Source organism: Syngnathoides biaculeatus, chromosome 6 (genome assembly GCF_019802595.1).
Source record: "Syngnathoides biaculeatus isolate LvHL_M chromosome 6, ASM1980259v1, whole genome shotgun sequence".
NCBI lineage: Eukaryota > Metazoa > Chordata > Actinopteri > Syngnathiformes > Syngnathidae > Syngnathoides > Syngnathoides biaculeatus.
Genome location: NC_084645.1, coordinates 6,527,833 through 6,555,069, shown reverse-complemented (window position 1 = coordinate 6,555,069; position 27,237 = coordinate 6,527,833). Strand labels below are relative to the sequence as shown.

Here is a 27,237-nt window from a genome sequence, read left to right as displayed (position 1 = left end):
GGAGAGGGGTCTGAAATTTTCATCGTAGGTGCATGTCCACTGTGAGAATTTAATCTAAAAAGAACATTCCAGAAATCACAATTGATTTTTTTAAGCAATTTTTTCGTGTGATAGAGCTGCAAATAAGTATTTGAACACCTAAGAAAGCCAATGTTAGGGTTAGGGTTAGTTGTTCACCAGGTTGGCACACACTGCAGGAGAGATTTTGGCCCACTCCTCCACACAGATTTTCTCTAGATCAAACAGGTTACTGGGCTGTCACTGAGAAAAACGGAGTTTCAGCACCCTCAAAAGATTTTCTATTGGATTTAGGTCTGGAGACTGGCTAGGCCATGCCAGAACCTTGATATGCTTCTTACGTAGCTTCTCTCCCCAGCTAAAATGCAGAGGGGTTGCGTCAGGAAGGGCATCCGGCGTAAAACTGTGCCAAACAAATGGGCGTTCATCTGAGATGACGCGCTGTGGCGATCCCTAATGGGACAACCTGAAAGGACAAGAAAAAGAACAGTGGACATGTACCTACGATGAAAAATTCAGACCACTCCATGATTTCTAATACTTACTTTCTTCACTGTACATAATTATTTCCATTATTTTTATTTATAATTTTTTTCTTCACTGTAGGTGTGATTCTGAGTGCAAATGCAAACACTGTATGCTATAAACTTTGAGATAAATTAGTCCCCACCAAACAATTGTTTTTTTAGTAGCTGTATACACCCCTATCTGTCATTTAGAACCCACAAAGCTCTTATCCTTTGCACCCGTGCAATCCCTTTTTCACGACGAACCGGGTGTTTTGGAAAAGTGTGAAGAGTGAATCCATTCTCCAAAGTGTTCAAGAAAAATCCAGCAATATGAAGAGCCGGCATTTTGGCTAACACGATGAAAAAAACTGAGTAATTTTTCGCCAGTGCAATGTTTTTTTTTTCACGTGACGTCACCCATTGTGCTGCCTCGAACAGGGACCATTTCTTCTCCCTGAGCTCTGTTACTCATACATATGCAAGGTGGACAACGTTATGTTTCTAACTGCATTTATTGAAGACGCGACCGACAGCACATGAAGTCCAGACTGACTATTAGGGCACGTGGCATACGAAATCATGGGAATCAGGACTGCGTCCATAGGCGCAGTATTGTGCCTTTGATCTTTTACTCTGTGAATCTGTATGTCACGGAGGATGAGCAGTGGGATGGACACTTGTCTGCTAAAGGCACTTCGTAAATGGTGAGTTCAGTCTTATTTTTTATAGTTAGGTTGTTGTAGCTCACGAAAATCGCTGCAGTGTCTGCTGAGCTCTGTAATGTCCGTGCACCATTCCTCGTTTATATATACTTACCTGTATGGTAACACGGAAAACAAAAGGCGGTGGAATATTATTTTTTTAATAGCGAGGCAAACTCCATTTGCTCCATTTTTTTTCAAAAAGTAAAACCAGTATACTAGTTCACAGCAAGCAAAGCAAAATGTTTGTTTAAAATTTTATGACATTGGCATAAAGACAAAAGAATAAACAAATCCAGTATTTCACAAAATTCTCGAATCTTTCAAGTGACTCACAAAAAAGGGTCTTAACTGTAATGTTGGCCTTCTGAAAAGAATATCAATTAAGCTTGTTAGCTCGGCGACACAACAGCACGATGGAGGTTGAAGCCGGCAGCGTGACAGCAGTGTCGGTCAATCGTCCACAAATCCAAGTCTCCATGAAGCACAGAACTGCAGAACATCCAAAGTCTTTCGTTAAAAGTGTTAGACGATGTCCCCGCTTATGGAGCCGGACATGTGTACTGGATCATGAACATGCTTTGAAGAGCGCGCAGAATAGCAACTCTGGAAAAAGCTTCAGTGAACTGGTAAGAGTTGTGGAATAAAAGCCAGAAGAAAAGTCGGAAGAAAGCTCTCTGATGGTTAGCAAGTCCTCTCTTGTGTACTTGAGTCCCAAAATGTCCATGAAACACAAAAACACAAACAGTAACAGAGAGCATTCCGGAGTCTATAACAGTGTTAGGCGTTAGGTAGAGAGGTTAAATGGTGGCGCGCAGGGGTGTAGTGGTAATTCAGCAAAAAAATGTGACGTCAGTTAAAAAAACCCATAGGTATAAACCAATATAAACACTTCACCCCGCTTCTGTAAACTCCGTTGTTAAAAAAGCGGGAACTTCCTACTGTCTCATGGGTCCATTCCAGCTGCCTTTTTTTTTCATTGAAAACATAGTAAAAATCATGCTTTATGTGTCGGTAGACCTTTAAATGGAAGACATTTGTGATGACCAGAAAACTTCCGAGAGCAAACTGAGCAATCGGGTGAGAAGAGGCTTAGTGAGAGAGGTGAAAATGAACCCAAAGATCACTGTGGCTGAGCTCCGGAAATGGGAGAAAGTTCCAGAAAGTCAACCATCAGTGAAGATTACCACAATTGTATCCCACCACACAGCCACCAATTCCATGCGTGGAAAAGACTATAAATTATTGAATGTCGAATCTAAAATGTGCAGTCGGGTTATTTCCTATGACTGCACAGTTTACCATCTTTTCATGGAAAAATACACCATAATTTTATGGATAGGCAAAACATTCAAAAACGTTTTCAATACCATAAGGTGTGCCATAAGATAATACATATGGCCTGTCAGTAAAAGCAACAAGTTAATTTTTTTTTACTGATCAATCCCGGCCCTCCCTGTGTGGAGTTTACATGTTCGCCCCGTGCCTGCGTGGGTTTTATCCAGGCACTCCAGTTTCTTCCCACATCCCAAAAACATGCAACATTAATTGGACACACTAAATTGCCCCTCGGTGTGATTGTGAGTGTGGCTGTTTGTCTCTACCAAATCAGGGTGTACCATGACTCCTGGCTGTTGACAGCTGGGATAGGCTCCAGCACTCCCCGCAACCCTCATGAGGATAAGTGGCTAAGAAAATTGATGGATGGATGGATGGATGGATGGATGGATGGGACTTTGGGATGTCCATTCAGTGTCACTTTAATGGATTTTGTCATAAACCCTTTTTTACCTATTTCTTAAGTTTATTGGTACTACCTTTTCTCAGGGATTTGTGATAACACAGAAGCTGTTTCGTTTCCCTCATTGTTGACTTTCTCATGATGCCACTACAGCAAACGGGCAAACTTCAACAATATAGAGTCAAATTTTACAATAGTTGGGTACCATTTATCTACGGTAATGTATATACAGTACTGTATTACGTTTATTTGTGTGTGTGGATATAATTACTACGGCATGTCGGAAATTTCCCTGGCAAAGAAAATTCGTCTACCTGCACCTGTGGTGGCGCCTGCTCTGGCGGCAGCTACCTGTGGTGTCTCCTGACCAGCGGCAGCGACCTGCTCCGGCGGCAGCACTCAACCCGTCGTGGCCACCTATTCCGACAGTGGTTGAATAGCGGCCGCCCCCTGCTTCTACTCATTTTCCAGCGGTGCCCGGCCCTCAGCTGCAACCTGCTCCAGCAGAGGTCTTCCACCAGTGGCCACCTCCTGTTCCTGCTCCGGCGGTGGCACATCAGGAGCGGCCGTCACCTGCTCCTGTTCCGGGAGCTCCTGACCTGCAGCAGCCACCTGCTCCAACGGCAGCGCCCTACCTTTGTCCGCCACCTGCTCCTGATCCAGTGGCGCCTAATCTGTGGCAGCCACCCACTCCAACGGGGGCGTTTCACCTGTGCCCACCACCTACCCCGGCGGCAGCGCTCGACTAGCAATCTCTAGCTTTGGTGGCGGCGGCGCTCGTCTGGCAGCCACAACCTGTTGCTCCTGCTCCAGCGGTGCAGCGCTCAACCTACGGTTGCCACCTCATGCCCATGGCCAACAGCTGTCACTGTTGCCTGGCTCCTACTCTGCCATCTTCAGACTTAAAGTCTTAAAGACTTTGGTGCTTAGCATCTGGCTGACCTCCTGCACTGAACTTACGGTTGGCGTAGACGGCCACCAGACTGACCCTGATGGGTGATTCTGTGCCCTTCTCCAGTCCTATTTCTGCCTTTTTTTTTGGGGGGGGGGGGGGGCGTCATTGGAATGTCTGGAATCTCTTCCTTGATGTATGTCTTGCATTACTGTTAAATGTAGTTTTCACATAGTGCCATTGTCTTAGCTGCTTATCCTCACGAGGGTCGCGGGAGTGCTGGAGCATATCCCAGCTGTCAACGGGCAGGAGGCGGGGACACCCAGAACTGGTTGCAAGCCAATCACAGGGCACATGGAGTCAGACAACAGTCACACTCACAATCACACCTAGGGGCAATTTAGATTGTCCATTAATGATGCATGTCTTTGGCATGTGGGAGGAAACCTTAGTTCCCCGAGAAAACCAATGCAGGCACTTCACACAGGCGGGTCCGGGATTGAACCTGGGATTTTAGAATTGTGAGGCCAACACTTCCCAGCTGAGCCAACGTGCCGCCTTTTTGCATAGTGGATATTTGTATTTTTACTTTTTAGGCTGATTATCCATTTAATAGCCATCCATCTATCCATTTTCTGAGCCCCTTATCCTCACAAAGGTCACGGGTAGTGCTGGACCCTATCTCCGCTGTCACTGGGCAGGAGGTGGGGTACACCCTGAACTGGTTGCCAGACAATCGCAGGGCACATGGAGACAAACAGCCACACTCACAATCACACCTAGCAGCAATTTAAAGCCTCCAATTAATGTTGCATGTTTTGGGGATGTGGGAGGAAACTGGAGTACCCGGAGAAAACTGTCCGTTACTTCCCAGTTATATTTGCTTGTATACTTTAATATTCATCTTTCGTATTCATGATATAGCTATTGATTTACTGTAGATATACAGTATCCATCCATTTTCTGAGCTGCTTATTCTCACAAGGGACACGGGAGTACTGGAGCGTATCCCAGCTTTCTTCGGGCAGGAGGTTGGGTACACCCTGAACTGGCTGCCGGCCAATCGCAGGGCACATAGAGACAAACACACTCACAATCATACCTCGGGGCAATTCAGAGTCTCCAAAGACTTCATGTTTTGGGGATGTGGGAGGAAACTGGAGTGTCTGGAGAAAACCCACGCAGGTGTTGTGAGAACACAACTCCACAGAGGCGGGGGGCCAGATTTGAACCCCGGTGCTCAGAACTGTGAGGCCAACGCTCAAATAACACTGATCTTATCTTATCACAATCATATATACTGTATCACTATCACATGATCAGTGATACACATGTGCTGTGGTTGCATCATCTATGATCCTGGTGCACTCGTACTGGTCATTCATCCGTAACAGGTTCAAACAACATGTCCAATCAAAGTGAAAGTTGGAAAAGGTTTGGTTACTTATGGTTGGGTTTCTGTCAAGGTGCAGAGAGCCATGAGCTCCTACTTTCTAACAGTGTACGACTTAGCATCACAGTCCTCTTTGTGTAAGATAACATTCCTTTCTGCTGCATCATTGGGACTGGGTGTGTGTTAGCAGATGCCATGAGCTGAAAAATTCCTAGCTATAAGGTCAAGATGGTCAAGAGGACAACTGATATTTCAGGTTACAGTTAAATAAACTCCCCTCATTATTTTTAGACAGGGTGGTGCGTTGGAAAAGCTGTAAAGCGTTGGCCTCACAGTTCTTGGATTGGCTCCAGCACTCCTGCGACCTTTGTAAGGATAAGCGGTTCAGAAAATGGATGGATGGATGGATATTTTTATACGGTGTGCGCAACTATCATATTCGTTTGTTTTCTCCAATTGGGCTATTGGGGAGTTATAATATATCATACTAACGGTTAATTTATGGGACGCTACCCATTTTGAGTCACAAACAGTGAAATTTAAATACTAATGCAGAAAGCATTACATTGAAAAAATGTAAGCTAAATAAGGAGGACGGCACGGTGTGGCATCTGGAAAATGTTAGCCTCACAGTTCTGAGGACTCGGGTTCAATCCCAGCTCTCCCTGTGTGGAGTTTGCACATTTTCCCTGTGCTTGCTTGGGTTTTTTTCTGGGCACTTCGGTTTCCTCCCACATCCCAAAATCATGCAACATTAATTAAACACTCTAAATTAACCCTAGGTGTGATTGTGAGTGTGACTGTTTGTCTCTATATTTCCTCCGATTGGCTGGCAACCAGTTCAGGGTGTAGGCTAGATTATTTAGAATATCATTTCAGATATATGACCTCTGTTTTGTCCCAAGAGCTGTCCTTGTAATTATTTTCAACTTTTAATTAATTAACCAATTAATTTCATTTTTTAGCGGCACAACATGGGGAAATTGGGGGGTGAGTGTTCAATTTCATAATACAGTATCTAATATTAGGATCACAGACAGTTTAAACATACTGTAAATGATAAAGTTTTGTTTGTTAAACTGCTAACTGCACCTTTGATTCAACAATGTATCGCAGTTGCACATGATTGAAAGGTGTTAAACAAAGTCCATTTCATTATTTTTGAAGAAAAGGGAAAATTACCTCAGTGTACCACATTAAATAATCTGCAACTGAAGGTTGAATACTTTTTTTGTGCTAAGTAGGTTGACCTCTTTCATAAGCTTACCTTAAAACTACTTACGGATGACTTGTGGTAATCCGTTGAAATCTTCTTCTTCTTTTCCTTTCGGCTTGTCCCGTTAGGGGTCGCCACAGCATGTCATCTTTTGCCATCTTAGCCTATCTCCTGCATCTTCCTCTCTAACCCCAACTGCCCTCATGTCTTCCCTCACCACATCCATAAACCTTCTCTTTGGTCTTCCTCTCGCTCTTTTGCCTGGGAGCTCCATCCTCAGCACCCTTCTACCAATATACTCACTCTCTCGCCTCTGAACATGTCCAAACCATCGAAGTCTGCTCTCTCGAATCTTGTCTCCAAAACATCCAGCTTTGGCTGTCCCTCTAATGAGCTCATTTCTAATCCTATCCAACCTGGTCACTCCGAGCGAGAACCTCAACATCTTCATTTCTGCCACCTCCAGTTCAGCTTCCTGTTGTTTCTTCAGTGCCACCGTCTCTAATCCGTACATCATGGCCGGCCTCACCACTGTTTTGTAAACTTTGCCCTTCATCCTAGCAGACACGCTTCTGTCACATAACACACCAGACACCTTTCGCCCGCTGTTCCAACCTGCTTGGACCCGTTTCTTCACTTCCTGACCGCACTCTCCATTGCTCTGTATTGTTGACCCCAAGTATTTGAAGTCGTCCACCCTCGCTATCTCTTCTCCCTGTAGCCTCACTCTTCCCCCTCTACTTTTCTCATTCACGCACATATATTCTGTTTAACTTTGGCTAATCTTCATTCCTCTCCTTTCCAGTGCATGTCTCCATCTTTCCAATTGTTCCTCTGCATGCTCCCTGCTTTCACTGCATATGACAATATCATCTGCGAACATCATGGTCCAAGGGGATTCCAGTCTAACCTCATCTGTCAGCCTATCCATTACCACTGCAAACAGGAAGGGGCTCAGAGCTGATCCCTGATGCAGTCCCACCTCCACCTTAAATTCCTCTGTCACACCTAAGGCACACCTCACCATTGTTCTGCTGCCATCATACATGTCCTGTACTATTTTAACGTACTTCTCTGGCACACCAGACTTACGCATGCAGTACCACAGTTCCTCTCTTGGTACTCTGTCATAGGCTTTCTCTAGATCCACAAAGACACAATGTAGCTCCTTCTGACCTTCTCTGTACTTTTCCACGAGCATCCTCAAGGCAAATAATGCATCTGTGGTACTCTTTCTAGGCATGAAACAATACTGTTGCTCGCAGATACTTACTTCTGTCCTGAGTCTAGCCTCCACTACTCTTTCCCATAACTTCATTGTGTGGCTCATCAACTTTATTCCTCTATAGTTCCCACAGCTCTGAACATCCCCTTTGTTCTTAAAAATGGGAACTAGAACACTTTTCCTCCATTCTTCAGGCATCTTTTCGCCCGCTAGCATTCTGTTGAATAAGTTGGTCAAAAACTCCACAGCCATTTCTCCAAATTGCTTCCATTCCTCTACCGGTATGTCATCAGGACCAACTGCCTTCCCATTTTTCATCCTTTGTAATGCCTTTCTGACTTCCCCCTTAGTAATCATTTCCACTTCCTGGTCCTTCACTCTTGCCTCTTCAACTCTTCCTTCTCTCTCATTTTCTTCATTCATCAACTTCTCAAAGTATTCTTTCCATCTATTTAGTACACTACCGGCACCAGTCAACACATTTCCATCTCTATCCTTAATCAGCCTGACCTGCTGCACATCCTTCCCATCTCTATCCCTCTGTCTGGCCAACCTGTAGAGATCCTTTTCTCCTTCTTTCGTGTCCAACCTGGTGTACATGTCTTCATATGCCTCTTGTTTAGCTTTTGCCACCTCTTCCTTTCCCCTACGTCGCATCTCGATGTACTCCTTTCGCCTCTCCTCAGTCCTCTCAGTATCCCACTTCTTCTTCGCTAATCTCTTTCCTTGTATGACTCCCTGTATTTTGGGGTTCCACCACCAAGTCTCCTTCTCCCCTAATCCGTTGTAATCCGTTGAAATACTGGTTTTTAACTTGTAAAACTAAGCCAATAAACGTCATGGATTGTTTAGAAGTTTTCTGTTTGGGCTACAACTCAGAGTTACAACTCACTATAATGCAGCAATCAATAAATGCTGTAATTCTGATCAATACTTGCATGGTGGTCACTTTCACAGTCACTCTGGCTGCATCTGAAGAAATGAAAACATGTGGAGACAGGACTCATGGTTGTGAACAAGCAAAGTGTCCGTGCAGATACGCAAGCTTCAACTAATTAACCTCGCATCCCTCTTTGTTTGTGATAACATTCCTCAACGTCGCATTCTTGCCCCCTGTCTGTCTGTCTGTGTGTCAGCAGATGCTACATGCCAACCGATTCCTTGTTTTACTTGTTAAGGTGGTCAAAAGGGCACATGCTTCGGATGACAATTACAAAGTACATTCTCCTCATTATGCATGCAGTGGCCATATTTGTGGTGATAAAGAAAATATGAGCACTATTTCCTCTTTATTTGCTTCGGCTTTAACTCACGATGAGAAAAAAAAAGAAGTTAGTCAGCCCTCTGAGTTATGGTCAGTGGGCTTCATCCCCTCCCCAATTTTTGGTTTTCTATTGCTTTGCATTCCTTTAAAGTTAAACACAGCATTGCTCAGTACTGGATGCTTAGGGCCAGCAAGGCCGTCTGTGCGAGGCTAAACAAGATCAAAGCAATCAGCTCGATTTGCAACCTGAATTCATTCAATTTGTTACATGTAAATTGCATTAATCCCAACACTCTAGTCTATTTTTATTTTGGAGTGCTTCACTTGGCTGCACTGCTTCCAGTGCAAGTGATATGTATATCATCCACGATCTGATCTGCTTATCCTCACAACGGTTGTGGGAGTGCTGCAGCCTATCCTAACTATTTCCGGGCAGGAGGTGAGCTACACCCTGAACTGGGTACCAGCCGCTCCCGAGGCACAAGGAGACAGACCAACAGTCGCACTCACAATCACACCAAGGTGCAATTTAGAGTGTCAAATGAATGTATGGTTTTTGGGACTTGGGACGAAATTGGAGTGCCCGAAGAAAACCCAAGCAGGCACAGGGAGAACATGCAAACTCCACACAGGTGGGGCCGGGATTTGAACCCCAGACCTCAGAACTGTGAGGGCAGCTGGGATAGGCTCCAGCACTCATGTGACCCTTGTGAGGATAAGCAACTTAGAATATATATATATATATATATAGAGAGAGAGAGAGAGAGAGAGAGAGAGAGAGAGAGAGAGAGAGAGAGAGAGAGAGAGAGAGAGAGAGAGAGAGAGAGAGAGAGAGAGAGAGAGAGAGAGAGAGAGAGAGAGAGAGAGAGAGAGAGATGAGAGAGAGAGAGAGAGGGAGACAGACAGAGAGCGATAGTTTAAAGTGGGACTGTCATCCCTATAAACATTCTAAAATAGATATTTTAATGAAAAATACATATAACAGTATTCACTTCAATGTCTATACGAAAAAAATAATGTGGTAAAAAAGTGAGTGGAGAGCACGTCATCCATGCACGAAGTTGCGCAATTGAGTGTCCCTCGACATCCAAGTGGTTGCCATATTAGGTGCGTCCTCTGTCCTTGACGTCATCGTCACTTCCGCCGTTGAAAACACGCAGTGCCTGCAACTATGGAAGCCGAACAACAGAGATATTTGGATTTTTCCGACGCCCCTTCTGACACCGAAGCTCTTTTCGAAAACGACAACACCACACAACCGAGTGAAGTTACCGGGGCAATATTACACTATTGTTTCGAGCCCTCAAGGCAGTATTACACTATTCGTCGGGCAGCCAGCCACTGTGACTTATGACAAAGTCGAGCGGTGCTGCTTTAAGGGGGTGCTCACAGACGCCGCAGTACTGACCAACACAATCGAGCCGGGGCGCTTGATGCGCGCACGCGACTGAGTAACGCATTCTCGGCTGGGTTCTTCAGAGCCGCCCCCGTCGCAAAGCCCCACGCGCAACCTTCGCAGAAGCTGTGACCACGAACGTGGCGCCTCAGCCAGTGTGGCTGATTTTCCTTGCAGTGGTATATAAGGAGGAGGTGGAGCCGAGCCATGCTGCTTTCAGGGGTATGTTCAAAGCCGCTGCAGTACGCGATGAAAACTATCGAGACGAGGCTGAGTGAGACATTGTTAGCTGGGCAACGCGCACATCGAGCCATTTCATATGCAGATCTTTTGTTACGTTATGAGAGAGACCGATTACGTGGTCCACCCCAAAATATTATTTTTTTAAATAGCTGTATGCGCACATCAACACATTTCATACACGGATCTTTTGCTACGTTATGAGAGAGACTGATTACGTGGTCCGCCCCAAACTATTATTTTTTTTAGTAGCTGTATGCGCACATCAACACATTTCATACACAAAGTTATGAAGGGTAATTCCATTCTTTGTAGTGCTCAAGCAATGTCCAGTAATGCAATAAGCCGGCATTTTGGCTAACACGAAGGAACAAAAAGCTACTTTCCAGGAGGTAAAACTAATGGAAACAAACGAGTCCACGAGGGGGCACCGCTGCCCTTTACGTCACTTCCTGCTTCTTCTCGAAAACAAATCCCTGAGAGGATTTTCATGGTGGGAGTTACAAAAAGCTGTATATGTCAAAATCACGTTTTGTGGTGAAAAAACACATGGGACCATATTGGCTGTGGGTTTTTCATTAATAATATACCAAAAATCATCCATTTCATGACAGGCCCGCTTGAAGCTTTAAGTATAAATTATAAAACCTTATACTTTTTTTTTTTACATTTTCATCAGTAAAAATTTCAAATTTCAAAATTTCATCTCTAAAAAGGGGCGGGGGCATGCACAAAAGAGTTTGAGAACCGCTGGATTAGACTATCCTCTATACACATTGATATATAGAGGTGTAATCACGGGTGCTATGGATTGGGATTTGCAAATATTTTTCTTCTTCCTGGTGGGGGGTCATCACAGAAAACTATTCTGAATCATGTGCTGCCATGTCAGTCCAAGCTGCCCAGGGTCTCCTGAATCGTTTCGGCTGGACGGTGTTACTTTTTTTTATGATAGCAATTGAATTGTTTCTTATAATTATCAGATTTCAAATTCATCTTCACAGGGCCTGAGTGCTACCCCTCAATGACATCAGATTTGTCTGTCCTCAGATTGCTTGTTCTGAGCAAAAGCAATTTTAGCCAACTTAAACTAGGGTGATGATGATAATGACACATTTAAAAATCAGCATCTCTGAAGAGTTTGATCAATTACAGTTCAGTAAATTTACATTTTAGTCATGAATTTACTCCAGTTTTCTACCACATCCCAAAAACATGCATGATAGGTTAACTGAAGACTCTATAGTGCCCACGCACAAATGTGAGTGTGAATGGTTGGGTCAATATTGACTGGTTGTCGACCAGGTCAGTGTACCCCCGCATTTCGACCGCTGCAGCAGTCCCGTGACTGCAATGAGGATAAGTGGTATAAAAAAAGAACAAGAGATCGATGTCATGGATTTCAATTCTGAATTGGTCCAGATTTGTTCTTGGCACAGCTGTGTGCTGTTATATTGCCTTTTGTTTAGTAATGGTATCTGTACTGTGGGTGGCACGGTGAATCAGCTGGTAAAGCGGTGGCCTCACAGTTCTGAGGTCACAGCTCCAATCCCGGCCTCGCCTTTGTGGAGTTTGCATGTTCTCCCCGTGCCTGCGTGGGTTTTCTCCAGGCACTCCGGTTTCCTCCCACATTCTGAAAAACATGCAACATTAATTGGAGGCTTTAAATTGCCGCTAGGTGTGATTGTGAGTGCGTCTGTTTGTCTTCATGTGCCCTGCGATTGTCTGGCAACCAGTTGAGGGTGTACCCCGCCTCCTGCCCGTTGACAGCTGGGATAGGCTCCAGCACTCCCCGTGACCCTCGTGAGGATTAGCAGTGAAGAAAATAGATGGATTGTTTCTGTATTTGTGATGCACAACATGATGGTATTAGTGTTTCAGGATTCTATTACAATTTGTAATATAATTTTGTGGCAATCTTGACAAAGTTCTGAAATACTTATTTCAATGAAAACATTAAGGCTGTAAAGTATATGTATGTAGAACTAAAACATCAACATTTACTTGGTAGCTGAAGCTTTCAGCAAAGCAAATTTATTTGTAAAACAAACACAAGGTGCTTTACATGGCTTCAAAGCATTCATTCATTCATCATCCATTCATTTTCTGAGCAGTTTATCATCACAAAGGTTGGAGGAGGGCTGGAGCCAATCCCAGCTGTCTTCAGGCAGGAGACAGGGTACACCTTGAACTGGTTACCAGCCAATCGGAGGGCACATGAAGACAGACAACAGTCACACAATCACACCAAAGGGCAATTTAGACTCTCCAATTAATGCATGTTTTTGGGATGTGGGACGAAACAGGAGTGCGCAGAGAAACCCCACACAGGTACGGGTAAAACATGCAAACTCCACGCAGGTGGGGCCAGGATTTGAACCCAGGTCCTCAGAAATGTGAGGCCAATGCTCTAACACTGCAGCCTAGCCCTAAACCATAAAAGCATTCAAATACAAATCAATAAGAACATTTGAAAATTAAAGTGCAACAGTTTACAGCACAAGAAATGTTGAAAAGTAGAAGTACTCAAAAACATGAGGAAAAAAAAGAGTTTCAACCTGGATTTAAAAACATTCTTCACCCATGGGGCTCGGCCGGGCATAGCCCGAAAGGGTAACATGTCGCACTTCCCATGGGCTCACCACCTGTGAGAGGGGCCATTGGGGTCGGGTGCAATGTGAGCTGGCCGGTGGCCAAAGGCGGGGACCTTGGCGATCCGAACCCCGGCCACAGAAACTAGCTCTAGGGACATGGAACGTTACCTCTTTGGCAAGGAAGGAGCCCGAGTTGGTTCGTGACATTGAGAAGTTTCGATTAGTCAGATTCACCTCTACGCACCGCTGGGGCTCTGGCACTACTCCTCTTGAGAGGGGTTGGACTCTGTTCCACTCTGGAGTTGCCAACGGGGAGAGATGCTGAACAGGTGTGGGTATACTTATTTCCCCCCGGCTCGGGGCCTGTAAATTGGGGTTCACGCTGGTGGATAAGAGGGTAGCCTCCCTCTGCCTGCAGGTAGGGGGACGGGTCCTGGCTGTTGTTCGTGCTGATGCACCAAACAACAGAGCAGAGTACCCACCCTTTTTGGAATCCTTAGAGGGAGTGCTGGAGAGCGCCCCCTCTGGCGTCTCCATCATTCTATGTGGGCAATGACAGTGAGACCTGGAGTGGCGTGATTGGGAAGAATGGCCCTCCCAGTAAGAACTCGAGTGATGTTCTGTTACTGGACTTCTGTGCTCATCACGGATTGTCCATAACAAACACAATGTTCAGGCATAAGGGTGTCCACATGTCCACCTGGCACCAGGACACCCTTGGTCACAGTTCGATGATCATCTTTGTGGTTGTGTCATCAGACTTGCGAAAGCATGTCTTGGACACTCGGGTGAAGAGAGGGGCAGAGCTGTCAACTGATCACCACCTGTGGTGAGTTGGCTCCGATGGTGGGGGAAGATGCCAGTCTGACGTGGCAGGCCCAAACGTATTGTAACCTTCACCCAGACTTCCTAAAGGCTGGTTGACACGCCTCTGCAACATCGCGTGGACATCGGGGCCAGTGCCTCTGGATTGGCAGAATGGGGTGGTGGTCCCCCTTTTCAAGAAGGGTGACCGGAGGGTATGTTCCAACTATGGATCACACTCCTCAACCTCGCTGGTAAGGTCTAGTCAGGGGAACTGGAGAGGAGGGTTCGTCGGGAAGTCGAGTCTCGAATTCAGGAGGAGCAATGTGATTTTCGTCCTGGACGTGGAACAGTGGACCAGCTCTACACCCTTGGCAGGATGCTTGAGGGTGCATGGGAGTTCGCCCAACCAGTCTATATGTGTTTTGTGGACTTGGAGAAGGCATTCGCCCGTGTCCCTCGGGGAGTCCTGTGGGGGGTTCTTCCGGAGTATGGGGTAACGATACAATACTGATACGAGCTGTTCGGTCCCTGCACGACTGCTGTCAGAGTTTGGTTTCCGGTGAGAGTTGGACACCGCTAAGGCTGCCCTTTGTCACCGAATTTGTTCATAACTTTCACGGACAGAATTTCTAGGTGCAGCCAAGGCTTAGAGGGTGCCCAGTTTGGTGGCCTCAGCATTGCATCTCTGCTCTTTGCAGATGATGTGGTTCTGTTGGCCTTATCAAGCCCTGATTTCCAGCTCTCACTGGTGTGATTCACAGCATAGTGTGAAGCAGCTGGGATTAGAATTAGCACCTCCAAATCCGAGACTGTTGTCCTCAGTCGGAAAAAGGATGCGTGCCCTCTCCAGGTCGGGGATGAGATCCTGCCCCAAGTGGAGTTCAAGTATCTTGGGGTCTTGTTCACAAGTGAGGGAAGAATGGAGAAGGAGATCGACAGACAGATCGGCGCAGCGTCTGCAGTGATGGTAAAGAGGGAGCTCAGTCGAAAGGCGACGCTCTCAATTTATCAGTCGATCTACCTTTCCTACCCTCACCTTTGGGCATGAGCTGTGGGTCATGACCGAAAGAACAAGATCACGGATACAAGTGGCCGAAATGAGTTTCCTCTGCAGGGTGTCCGGGCTCTCCCTTAGAGATAGGGTGAGAAGCTCGGTGTCCCGGGAGGGGCTCAGTGTTGACCCACTACTCCTCTGCATTGAGAGGAGCCAGATGAAGTGGCTGGGGCATCTGAGGCGGATGTCTCCCGGACACCTCCCTGGTGAGGTGTTCCGGACATGTCCCACCGGAAAGAGACCCCCAGGATGACCCAAGACACACTGGAGAGACTATGTCTCTCGATTGGCTTGGGAACGCCTCAGGATCACTCCAGAAGAGCTGGAAGAAGTGGCTGGGGAGAGGGAAGTCTGGGTATCCCTGCTGAAGCTATTTCCCCCGCGACCCAACCCGGAAAAGTGGTAGATAATGAATGGATGGATGGATAACTGGAAGCCAGTGTAAAAACTTTAGAAGTGGAAGTTATATGCTCATACCTCTTTGTTCTGGTCAGAACCGGAGCTGCAGCATTCCAAATGAGCTGCAGCTGTTTAATGCTCTTTTTGAGGAGTCCAGTGAGAAGACCATTACAGTTGTCAACCCTACTTGAGATAAAAGCATTGATGAGCTTCGACTGGTCTGCTTGATACACGTAAGCCTTCACTCTAGATGTGTTCTTCAGATGGTAAAAGGGAATATTAGTACAGTAAATGCTCTGACACCACCACATACCAAGGTTTCGGAGTTGATCTTTAGTTTTTAAAGATAGTGAGTGCAGGTATTTACCTACAGCAATCTCTTTGCTTTATTGCACAAAACTGTTTTGTTGAAGAAAATTTGGTCTCATATTTATCTGCTTCAGACAGTGGCACAACACCTCAATTTAACTGCCGTCATCTGGAGACACTGCTAAACATAACTCTGTGATCTGCATAGCTCTGACATTAAAGTTAATTAAAGTTCTGGAAAAGTTGACCCAGACCTTTAGATCATTGTGATATCATTACATCTTTTAAACCAGCCCCCAACACATAAGGCAAAACAGATTTTCACAGTTAATATTTTTATTGTGTGCAAGACAAATACAGATACAGTTAATGTTTTCTATGATGCAGTAGTGTACCTTTAACCACTTTCACTTTAGTTAAGCATTCATTACTGAATATCAAATCCTGATGTGTATTACAAGTATGTCACCAACCACAATCAAACTAGTGAACAATGCAAGAAGTGAGTGTATTTCTTGCTGTTTCTATTGGTGCAAGTGGCTCAGTGTGAACAGGAATATTCATATACACAATCATGTTCCAAAAAAATATTTTTAACCTTACATGAAATGTTTACCATAAATTAAACTTCAAAGCAACTAACTTTGGAATATGGGATAATCAAATGGGATTTAAAAACGTTGGCAAAAGAGCTTTGAACACACCTAGGCTTAGATTAACTCTTGAATTTAAGTTTGGTCCAAACAGAAATCTCATGCTGTAAAGACACCAGGGACCAGTGGTTAGGCGCCACTGTCCCCACGACCCAAGTGAGGACAAGCGGTTTGTAGAATAGATTGAGGCTATATTATGTAATGTCAAACAAACAAAAATAAAATAGCCATATTGTATCAAATGTAACAAAACACAACTTGGCTCAGACTTTCACATTATGTAAAATCTTTTTGGTCAAATGAACAATGTACCGATGCAACGTTAGTCTCTCTGCATCCCAAAATCATACACCTAAAGACTCGCATTAAAAAAGAAAAATAACTAAGATATAAATTAAAACAAACATATTCAAAATCAATAACTGAAATGCATCAAATCAATGAATGAATGACTAAAATGAATCCTGTACATTTTTTTTAACTCAAGTCCTTTGAAATCAAAAGTGCTACATTGGACAGTCAAAAAATATCAGGATAGCTCCAACATCAGACAACTGATGCATACAGCAGATCAGGATGGGATCACTTCCTTATATTCTGTGTAAATCACACATTAAGAGCAACAACTCTGATACAAACAATATGAGATAATGCCAACAATATACTTGATCACATTTTGGGGGTTTCCAAAATCAAACTCCGAGGCTTAAAAGTGTGAGACTCATGTAATACCGTAACATAGATACAGCGCCAGACAAATGTATTACACCACGCCATGTCCTGCCAACTTTATACATGCTTGCCAATTTTGCCATTTTTTTTTTTTATATACTAAGTGAGTCAAAAGTCCCTAGATTAGTTGCTAGTCATTAGAAGGATCGGAAAATATGGACACAAATTAAAACTATGGTTATTTATGTTCCTGAACATAAAATTAGTTCTAGTAGTTGAATGTTACAACAGTAGAATTTCTGACTTCTCAGAGACTAATCATCAACCTTTGTCAGTAATTGCACAACTTTCAGCACAAAGCTGCATAAAATACGAAGCATATTTATGTAAAATATTAAGCAAAGCAGACGCCCATCAATCAAAAAACACATTTTGCAGGCTTCGCAGGCTGCTATGTTTGTTTTAAGTTGGTTGCTGGCTGTCATGGGTATTTACAATTACGCAAATAATAGCATTTGGCTTTGTTGCCCTAAAAAAAAAAAAAAAAAAAAAAATCCACAACAGAAAGGATTGACCCAATACTATAATAAAATCTATAATTCAATTGCCATGGAACTGTGATAGATGAATTTCAAAACTTTTTCTACATTGTAATATGTTTGACTACAATTCCCCAATTACCTGAGGAAAGTAAGGCAACAATTTATCGAAGACGGAATGTTATTTTAGCAGAAATTGCGGTTGCGCTCTCACCACTGTATATTTACTCATCACAGTGATCGAAATTCACACTATAAGTTTGCAGAGCCATGTCAGTTAGTGAGGTGTTACATAAAATAAATAATGTTGTATAAGATAGCTAACATACGATGGTTTCACATTGATGATCATGGATCATGCTCAATCCAGAACAATTCCAACACCTGGAAATGCACCAACATCGCTTTCCCTGGCCTACATAATACTGCCATTCGAACCTAAAACAGTAAGACTACATCAACTGTATATTTTCAAGTCATAAGCCCACCAGCTGTACACTTCATTAGTAACAGAGAGGGATGGATTACTGGTACATTGATGTCTACATATAATATATAAAAGTTGGATGCTTAAGTAAGCATTAATCTACCTGAAGAAATTCACATATTGGCTCTTTCCCACAGAACGAATCAATAACATATACGTACATTGATGCAATGTTAATGCGTGAAGTCTAACTTCAACTGAAATCCATTTTTGATCCGCTTTAGGCATAGTCTATATTAGTCACATCAACTGAGCAATGTAGAAGCAGAAACAGCCCTGACCAGATAATGTCATCAGAAAGCACTGGAATCTTTGAGATGCATCAGAATTTGGGGTGGAGAGGAGCACCCAGATTTGGGATTCGATTTGACACCACCACCAATATCAGCCAGCAAAAACTCTCGTTCCAGAGTGTAAGTGAAGCACCGAATCTTTATCAGATATGACGACATCGCTCAGCTGAGAACGTTGTCCATCCATCCAATCTTTTGGCTCCATTAGTGGCCCCACATTTTCTTCTGCTGGAAATAGGCTTCAAATCGGGCCAGGGCGTACTCCTACAATGAAGAACATTTTCAGAAAGAATAAAAAAAACTGATTAAATGTTTATGTATAGTACATTTTTGTCAATATTTTAGAGGGGAAATCCAGTACTTTGCATGAACAGTGTATCCAATAGGTCATGTAATATGTACCCTATTTTGATAATGTGATTTTAAATCCTCTCTCATTTAATAGTGTTTTGAGAAGATTTTTTAATCAACAATTACGAATTTTCAGGGGCGCTGCCATTTTTGTGAGTCACATGACCTACATGCGCGGCTGTGACGTGTACCATCCCACAACAAAGGCTCGATTACATGAGACAACATTTATGCCCAGCGCAGATATATCTGATTTATCCTCATCTGATGAAGAAGTAGCAATATGGGTTGATCGGGAAGACGGAGGAATACTTCCATACAGATTTGAACCTGTGCCTGTAAATGTTGAATATTCGGATGTTTCTTCAGGCAGAATGATGCGGAATCTGACAACTCGTAGGCCCTAATAACACTAGGTTACACACTCTGAAGGCCTATGTGTAGGACATAAGTGCGTAAATAAAGGCCCCCAGAGCTCCGTGCCGGCAGCCGTGGATGGTTCTTCGGACGGGAATGACGCCGAGTCTGACGAGTGAGCTCCTGCGGCGGCCGCGAGCCGAGCTTCGACGTTGAAGGCGAGCTGAACACTTACGATCACTTCAGCTGGGATAAGGATTTTATCTCTGTCCTGTTGGTGTGATTTTATGTTTTTCATTACAGTGGCTTTGAAGAACTCGGCTTCGACGTCGAAGCTTGATCACGGCCCGCCTTTGGCCTTTAGCCGAGCTTCGGCTGCGACGGAGGCCTTTAGCCGAGCTTCGGTGAGAGTGGAGGCCTTTAGCATAGCTTCGGCGTCCGGGGGTAATGGCCTCCCCCGCCTGGAAGCTTGGCTCGCGGAGCGCCGCCAGAGCCCGTTCGTCAGACTCCGCGTCATTCCCGTTCGAAGAACCATCCGTGGCTGCCGGCCCGGAGCTCCGGGCGCCTTTGTTTACGCAGTTATGTCCCGCGCATAGGCCTCTGAGTAGTCAGACTCCGCATCATTCCGCCCGAAGAAATCATCTGCATATTCAACATTTACAACCACAGGTTCAAATCTGCATGGAAGTATTCTTCCGTCTTCCCGATCAACCGATACTCCTATTTCTTCATCAGATGAGGATAAATCAGAGAAATCAGCTCTGGGCATAAATGGTGTCCCATGTAATTGAGCCTTTGTTGTGGCACGGTACACGTCACATCCGCGCACGTAGGTCATGTGACTCACAAAAATGGCAGCGCCCGTGAAAATTTGTAATTGTCGATAAAAATCTTCTCAAAACACTTAAATGAGAGAGGATTTAACATCACATTGACAAATTAGGGTACATATTACATGACCTATTGGATACACTGTTCATGCAAAGCACTGGATTTCCCCTTTAAGTGGCTGTATTAAAAATTAAAAATAAAAAATAAACCAAACCAGAAGACGGTAAACCTAAATTAAACAACTCCCTTTAGTGGTCTTCCAAAGAATCCCTGCCTGAGTACAAGTAACTTTTAACTAGTTCAAAGTTCACTTCGTCATTCTAAAAAGTTGATAATTCAAAATTTTGAACAAAGTTCACCACTCCAAAATTGAACTTCATGTTTTGTTTTGTTTTTTTTTAATGTTGGTGAAAGGCTATTTCCTTTCTCCATTATTGCCATCCAGCTGCAGCTTTCACCCTAAAATCTAAAAAAAAAAAAATTGAAGTTAATTTTTACAATGAGGAATTTAAACAAAAACAGGGCATTTGACTTTAATGTGGAAAACAAAACATGTAATGTATGACTACTGCATTTCTCAGAGCTCTAGCTACGGATAAAATATTTTATTTATTCTAGTCTTATAATGACCATTTAATTAAATCCATATTTTGACAGTGTTTTAACTAAAGCAATCTGACACAAATAATTATCCTCATAATTAATTGTTACAATTATGTACCAAAGAACGCATTCCTTCCCATCTCCGCCAGGTCCCTGAAGCACTCGCAGTCAAGCAGCTGAAATGGAAACATGAATAGTGGCTGCATCGAATGGGTTCCCAAATGTATTCTTGGACATATGAAGGCCCGTATACTGTGTAGTTGGGGGTTCAGCCGGGTTTTGTCCTGGAAGTTCCAAACGAAACCTGGCGATCTTGAATGAAAATGAATTTTCATGCGAAAACCATCCTGATGCCAGAAACAGCGCAGTCTCAGTAATGTTCATGAGGCAGAAATGAACTAAATTCAGTTCAAGTTCACGCAAAACGAACTATTTCAGGAACTAGTTCCGGTATGACCTCAATAACATTTGCCTTTAATTTTTAAAAACGCGTTTAAAAGTTTTATTATGGGACAATTTTTATTTAACTTTTATGGGCAACAATTGTTAAAAAACATAAAATGAAGTGCGGTGTCAATGTTCAACCTGTGCATAATGTTACAGTGGATTATATTTTTATGGGGAAAAAATTGTTTCTGATGAACCCCTGGGCGTGGTGCATTTTAATATTAGTCAGCATGATGGTACTTTGAAGGCTAAGTATATTTTTCGGTGGTACTTTGTGACTGAGAACCACTGTACTTTTGGGATGAACCTACAGGCCTCAGCCCTACAGGATTGTTTGTGTTGGAATAACCGTTTTCAGATTATGATGAATACAATTAGATTTTCAATTATTTTTTTACTTTAGCTCCATATGAAAAGTGCCTTGCAATAACTTATGAATTGATGCTTTACAAATACAATTTAATGAATCAATGAATATCTGCTACAAGCAGCATAGGATACACAGCTTTAAACAACATGTGCAACAAGGAATACAAGAAAATACAAAACGGCAATCTAAAGGGAACCATGGTATATTTTGATTAAAAAACATTTAATTAAAGATTGTATTATTTTATTGATCGTCTTTTATCTTGTATATACAGCACTTTGTTACTCCTGTGGTTGTGAAAGTGTTCCATAAATCAAGTAGAGTGATCATATGGGATCAGTTGGATTTCATTTCCTTCTTTCATAAGCCATTTGGGATATGGATTTGGGTCTTTTTAAACCAATTCCAATTGTAAACTACAGCTGCTCACCCAGTGATTTTACAAGTGATGATTTTTAGACCTTGGGCAGAGGCCTTCTGTGTGTGTGACACAGACACACACTAAGTAGAGTGCAGTATCTAGCACTGCAAACACGTTGATTGACATGGCAGTCTGACCTAACCTATACCAAACAGTTCTTCAAATTATTTACTGCCCCAATCTGCAGGTCAATATTGCTCATTTTTTGTATTCAAATCATGTTCAGTTGACTGGCTCCACCTAATGAGTGGAAAACGTTGCAAATTGCATCACTCACCAGATATCCAAACTTGATGGTAGAGAGACGGGCCTGGATGATAGACCACAAGCCCCAAAAGAAGTGGGATGCAAGGGAAAACCTGTGGTCCAAAGAAAAGCATGCAAACATTTGCTTTTGAATGCCGCTTGCCTTTGTAACAGAATTGTCTGACGGTGTCCAATGTGGTCATTTTACTTACCTGTTGACCTCCACGTAAAGCTCCTCTTTCATTTTCATTTGGTCCTCACGACTGAGGTTGTCAAATCCTTCATCCGACGCACGCAGGTAGTTTTCAATGAAGTGGAACTGTACAGAGACATCACAACATTGTCTAAATCAGTATTTGATGTGAAAACCATCCAGTTGCCAACAAAAGAAGTTGTCTACAATATATGCCTCACCTGCTGAGCCTTGGAAGGATAAACCTGAGTGTTCACTTTGAAGAACGGAAACTCGTCACAGTTGTAGTCATACATCCATTCACAGAAATGGTTGCCAATATCAAATCCCCTGCAACAGATGCAATAAATATTTCAGACGATTTACGTTACGGTGAAATGACTCAATTTGGGCACTATGGTAATGATGACATGCATGATGTTCAACACATTCCTGTTTTGGAACTTCATTTTTTGTTTCTATTGGGTGTATGCAGCAGGAATCAATTGTAGAAAGGGATCCATAAAATCTTGTAATTTGTTAAACTCAACAATGCCGAAGAAAGAGTCCTGTATACTCTTCTGTGTGTGTTTTCATGCACTTTCCTCCACTTAAAGAGAGCAAGTGATCTTGTTTTTCCATCGAGGATAACTTCTTTGTTGTTAGGCTCCCTGCACTGAAGCCCTGTGGCTTATAGCTGGTAAAATCAACAAAAACAGCAGATGTACTGTAGACTCATTCTAAGTAGGGTTCGACGAAAAACACAGTAACTGAAACAAAGAACTGGTACACAATGATGGATAATGCCTGTGGTGTGAAATTTTAAACAACATGTTGAGATTAACTGACATGTCTTTCGCTGCTGATTACATGGTGGAGAGCAAAGGCAAAGGTTATACGCATAAGAAGATAGACTCCAAATACCGCAAATCCAGGGATAACTGATAACCATGATAATTACAGTGAAGAAGAAAAAAATGATAAACCCTTTTGGATATTCTGGCAAAATAAACTGCCAATAAGCATATTGGGGGTTTATTCCACTGTACACAAGAAGCACATTTACACAAATGTTAAAACCCATCACATTAGTACTGTGGCAAAAAGAATGCATTTTACATCTTTTTATTGGAATCCAAACCAAGTGGTCTGAACCTTGACAATATCCGTTACAGTATCTAAGGCAGAAATTTAGTAATTCTGCTCATGTATGACCCGAAATGTTTATCATTTTGCCGACAATAATTAACTTCGTGCTTGATTTTAGCTGTGTTTTGAGCCCCAACTTCACAATACAATCGTGATAAGAAATCATAACAAATGTATTTTATCATTGGTTTAAATTGTTGTTCTTCAAATTAATCCATTCAAAAGAAAATAGGTGCCGAGTAACCAAGATAATTCTCATGGCCTTCTGCTACAAAGTAGGTCATGTCACTCGAGTCACTGTTAAATATACAGCATACAATATACATGGAAAGGTTGTGTCCATTCTTCCTGATAAAATAAGAGCATTTGCTCTCAAATTGTGTCCATGCGGTATGCCATTTGTATACATCACATTACATGACATGACCACAGCACATGACGAGCCTTAATGGCTGCACTAGAAGGTGGGGTGGGGAGTTTGAAGAAGGCGGCTGGAGAATGGGACAAAAGGACCGTGGGAGAAAATGAAAGCTTTGTCTGTGATTCAGTGCAATTTCAGTCTTGTGTAAGCAATTTGGTTTACCCTTGAAACTGGAAAACGCTGACACGAGTACACATGTTCCCAAGGACAAGACAGTTGACTCATTCCCACTCTTTATACACAGCCTGGCAAGTATAATGCAGCATCTTCTCAATTTTCCTTCACACTGCTTACTCTCACTGGCCCGCCAAATTCTGGTTACATAACTACAGCATTTCAACATCGCAGGTCACAAGATGGCCATGAATTACGACTGCAGGGAGGATATATTGATTGCAACCTAGACTATGTGCCAGGTGGTGTTCTTTTTCCGCTTCGTTGCTTCATCAAGCTATATTTATGCAGAGTATCTAGGTTATGTACAGTATGTCTTTTTAGTGTTCTGCTGTTGTACCAGCACTATCTTTTAGATCAGCGGTCTCAAACTCCATTTAACTGGGGGCCGCTGGAGGCAGAGTCTGGATGAGGCTGTGCCGCATCAGGATTTCTACAAAAAAAGCTCTGATAAAAACATTCCGATGTTGTCAAAAAAAATGTAACATTAGATAAGATGAAAATAAATAAGTACAAATAATTTTTTCTTTAACCTTTAACTTTCTGAACATGAATGGAACGTTGAACATGAACTGTACTGAACATGAGCTCAAAAAAATCTCAATAAGTCTCCCCTGCTGAGCCAATGTACCTTGGTGAAGTAGAGAACATTCCCATATTCTGACTCAATTTCCTCTTAAAAAAAAAAAAAAAAAAAAAAAAAAAAAAAAAAAGCACGGAACCTTCTGTGCTTTAAGCCCCTGGATCTGATTCAGTTTATGTATTTCACAATGACAGACAACACAATGTCAAACTTCCACCAACTGCTGCAAAGGGCCTAATGATGGATAATGCAGTGCAGAGCAATGGCCTCCTCCACATCCTCTTCTTCCAGTTTCTTTTGATCAAGTGCCACCACTGCATTTTCCTTCCCTGTCATTGATGGAGCTCCATCAGTTGCAATTCCAAGAAACCTCTTCCATGGCAAACCGGCATTCTCAATGGCATCACACAGCTGGGGAAATATTTCCCGAGGGGCCGTCTGACCATGCGTTAGAATTACTGTGAGCAACTCCTTCATTGCTTTAAAATTGTCAATGCCATGGACTTATATCGTGAGCTGAGCAGTGTCTGTGGTTTCATCAAGAGCGACTGAATATACACTGAAACATGTTGTGTACAATTGATCATAAATGTCACTTGACTTGTCAGAAATGCGCTCTGCCGCAATGTTGACAGAAAGGCTGATGTTGTTAAACTGACCTTTCTTTTCTGGACAGGCAATATTTGGAGCCCGTAAACCACACTTTTTGACAAATTCATCTTCTGTGAATCCCTTTCCTGCTTTAGCAATCATCTCACTGACCACGTAGCTAGCTTCAACTGCTGCATTATTCTCTTTAGTTGCTTTCTTAAAAAAAATGTTGCTGCCTCAGTAGAACCATTTTAAGATTGGCAACCTGGGTGGCTCTCTCATCTCCCTGGTATTTTTCATACTGCTCAGCACGTCTAGTTGTGTAATGACGTTTCAAATTTTATTCCTTGTGCACTGCAACTTTCTCAGCGCAAATAAGACAACTCTGGGTGGCTCTGTGGTCAACAAAAATATTGCACTCCCCATTTTTCCTGAAATTGTCTGTGCTCATTGTTGGATTAATTGTACATACTTCTTATGTTTACTCTCATTTGCTTTTTAATACTTTTTCTTCATAGAACATAGCTATCTCTTGTTTTTCTATTTATGAGTCTTGCTTGAATGCTTGAATAATATGATGCAACAGAGAAATATGCACGAACATTACGTCCGGGAAAGCGCTCGACTGTAGAGACAGAGGCGCTACGACCAGGATGGCGAAGATGACATCACAAGACCGAGAGAGGACGTCATCGAGATGCAACACAAGCGCTCAGCACGCAACAGAGGATACACCCCGACTCGTTTGTCTTTATTTGCTTCAGGTACTTTTTTTTTTTTTTTTTATTGACTCACATTTGCATTATTGTCACACACCTGCTTACAGTTATGTTGTCTATCGCATTTACTGTGTTTGTTACATTTTGGACTGCCCGAACTAAATAAAAAGAGGAGACGTGGCGCTGTGAATACAACGGGTTAGAGATGGTGAAAGAGAAACATCCCACATTCTTCTTCCTTGAGAAAGCATAATTTAAATCTCCTTGGTTGTGGGAACCTGGCACACTGCTGATGTAATCTCCGATATCGTTCTTCAACTGTCATCGGTTGTGTAAACTTGACACTCATCACCGACACTTCTCTTCACTGCAGGCTTTGAAAAAGATGTGTTTGAGGCTTTGTAATAATTCCACTTGAAGTCAGTGTCGCGTTCAAGTTTCAGTGTACAAAGAAGTCGACACGGATGATCAGAGTCAGCGGCTTCACGGCTCCTCCGCCCAGTTGATTGGAGGAATGAGCGAGTGAGTGAATGTGGCGAGGAATTGGATGTACTGAGCACGCAAGAGAGTTAAGGCGGTGAGACATTGGACATACTGATCTTGACTGTGTCTGGAGCTCTCGTCTAATGTCGAGAGTACAAAATAAAATCGGTGGATTTCCCGGCCTCGAGAGCCAATAACCTCACAGTGATTGGTTCATTCAGCTCCGCATACAATAAGTGTCCTTCATATTACACTTGCGGGTCGCACTAAAATTAATCTTTCATATTAAGACAGGGGCCACAAACTATTGTCCCAGGGGCCGTAGTTGGCCTGCGGGCCACGAGTCAGACCCCTGTTTTAGATGCACAGAAAACTTTAGTCTTAAGGGAATAAAGTTAAAGTAGAATGAGCGATTAATCTGTCCGTCAGACTGCAGAAAACAGAAGTATCAGACACTTTCACATATTTATGAAACTTACATAAAGGTTTGGGTTGTCAGCATTTTAGCATTCAAAAAGATGAACAGATGGATGCAGCTATTTTAGAAATTCAAGAGACTTGATTCTGTACAAGAGTACTGTATATCATGAACGTTCATCATAAAGAACTCTCTATTGGGCAGGAACAGAGCCTGAGTGATACATTTTTCCTCCTAGAATACTGGTGCCTCAAATAATTGCAAATTTCAACAGGACCAGAAGATATTTGTTTAAGTGTTCCACTGGTATAAATGTGTTCCTATGCTAGGATAGAGTATGAGGCAACAATGACATAGTACGTACCATAACTAATAAAATGATTGTTTTAGAAAAGTAAAACACACAATCAGATGTTAAGAAGAAGAAAATTTGACATCCCTTCCATTCAGGCCACAAATTTATGTAGCAATTAAGTACTTGAATGACTTGTGAGGAGTG

General features: G+C 42.9%; 1 protein-coding gene and 1 long non-coding RNA gene across 4 annotated transcripts in view; one reads left to right on the top strand and one right to left on the bottom strand.

Moving 5' to 3' along the window:
• The first annotated feature begins 1,181 nt into the window (after positions 1 to 1,181).
• On the top strand, positions 1,182 to 27,225 carry LOC133501799 (uncharacterized). Its single transcript, XR_009795281.1, has 3 exons — positions 1,182 to 1,231; positions 25,705 to 25,882; positions 26,008 to 27,225. It is a non-coding gene; the product is annotated as an uncharacterized LOC133501799 (long non-coding RNA).
• Positions 17,652 to 27,237, bottom strand: part of chka (choline kinase alpha) — a 37,677-nt gene continuing 28,091 nt past the window's right edge. For all 3 annotated transcript variants that reach the window (XM_061821780.1, XM_061821779.1, XM_061821778.1), the window contains 4 exons: positions 22,443 to 22,551; positions 22,241 to 22,347; positions 22,060 to 22,141; positions 17,652 to 18,666 (listed from right to left, as the gene is read on the bottom strand). In XM_061821780.1, the coding sequence (XP_061677764.1) occupies positions 18,607 to 18,666; positions 22,060 to 22,141; positions 22,241 to 22,347; positions 22,443 to 22,551 (358 nt within the window). In that variant the 3' untranslated portion in view covers positions 17,652 to 18,606. The remainder of the gene's footprint in view (positions 18,667 to 22,059; positions 22,142 to 22,240; positions 22,348 to 22,442; positions 22,552 to 27,237) is intronic.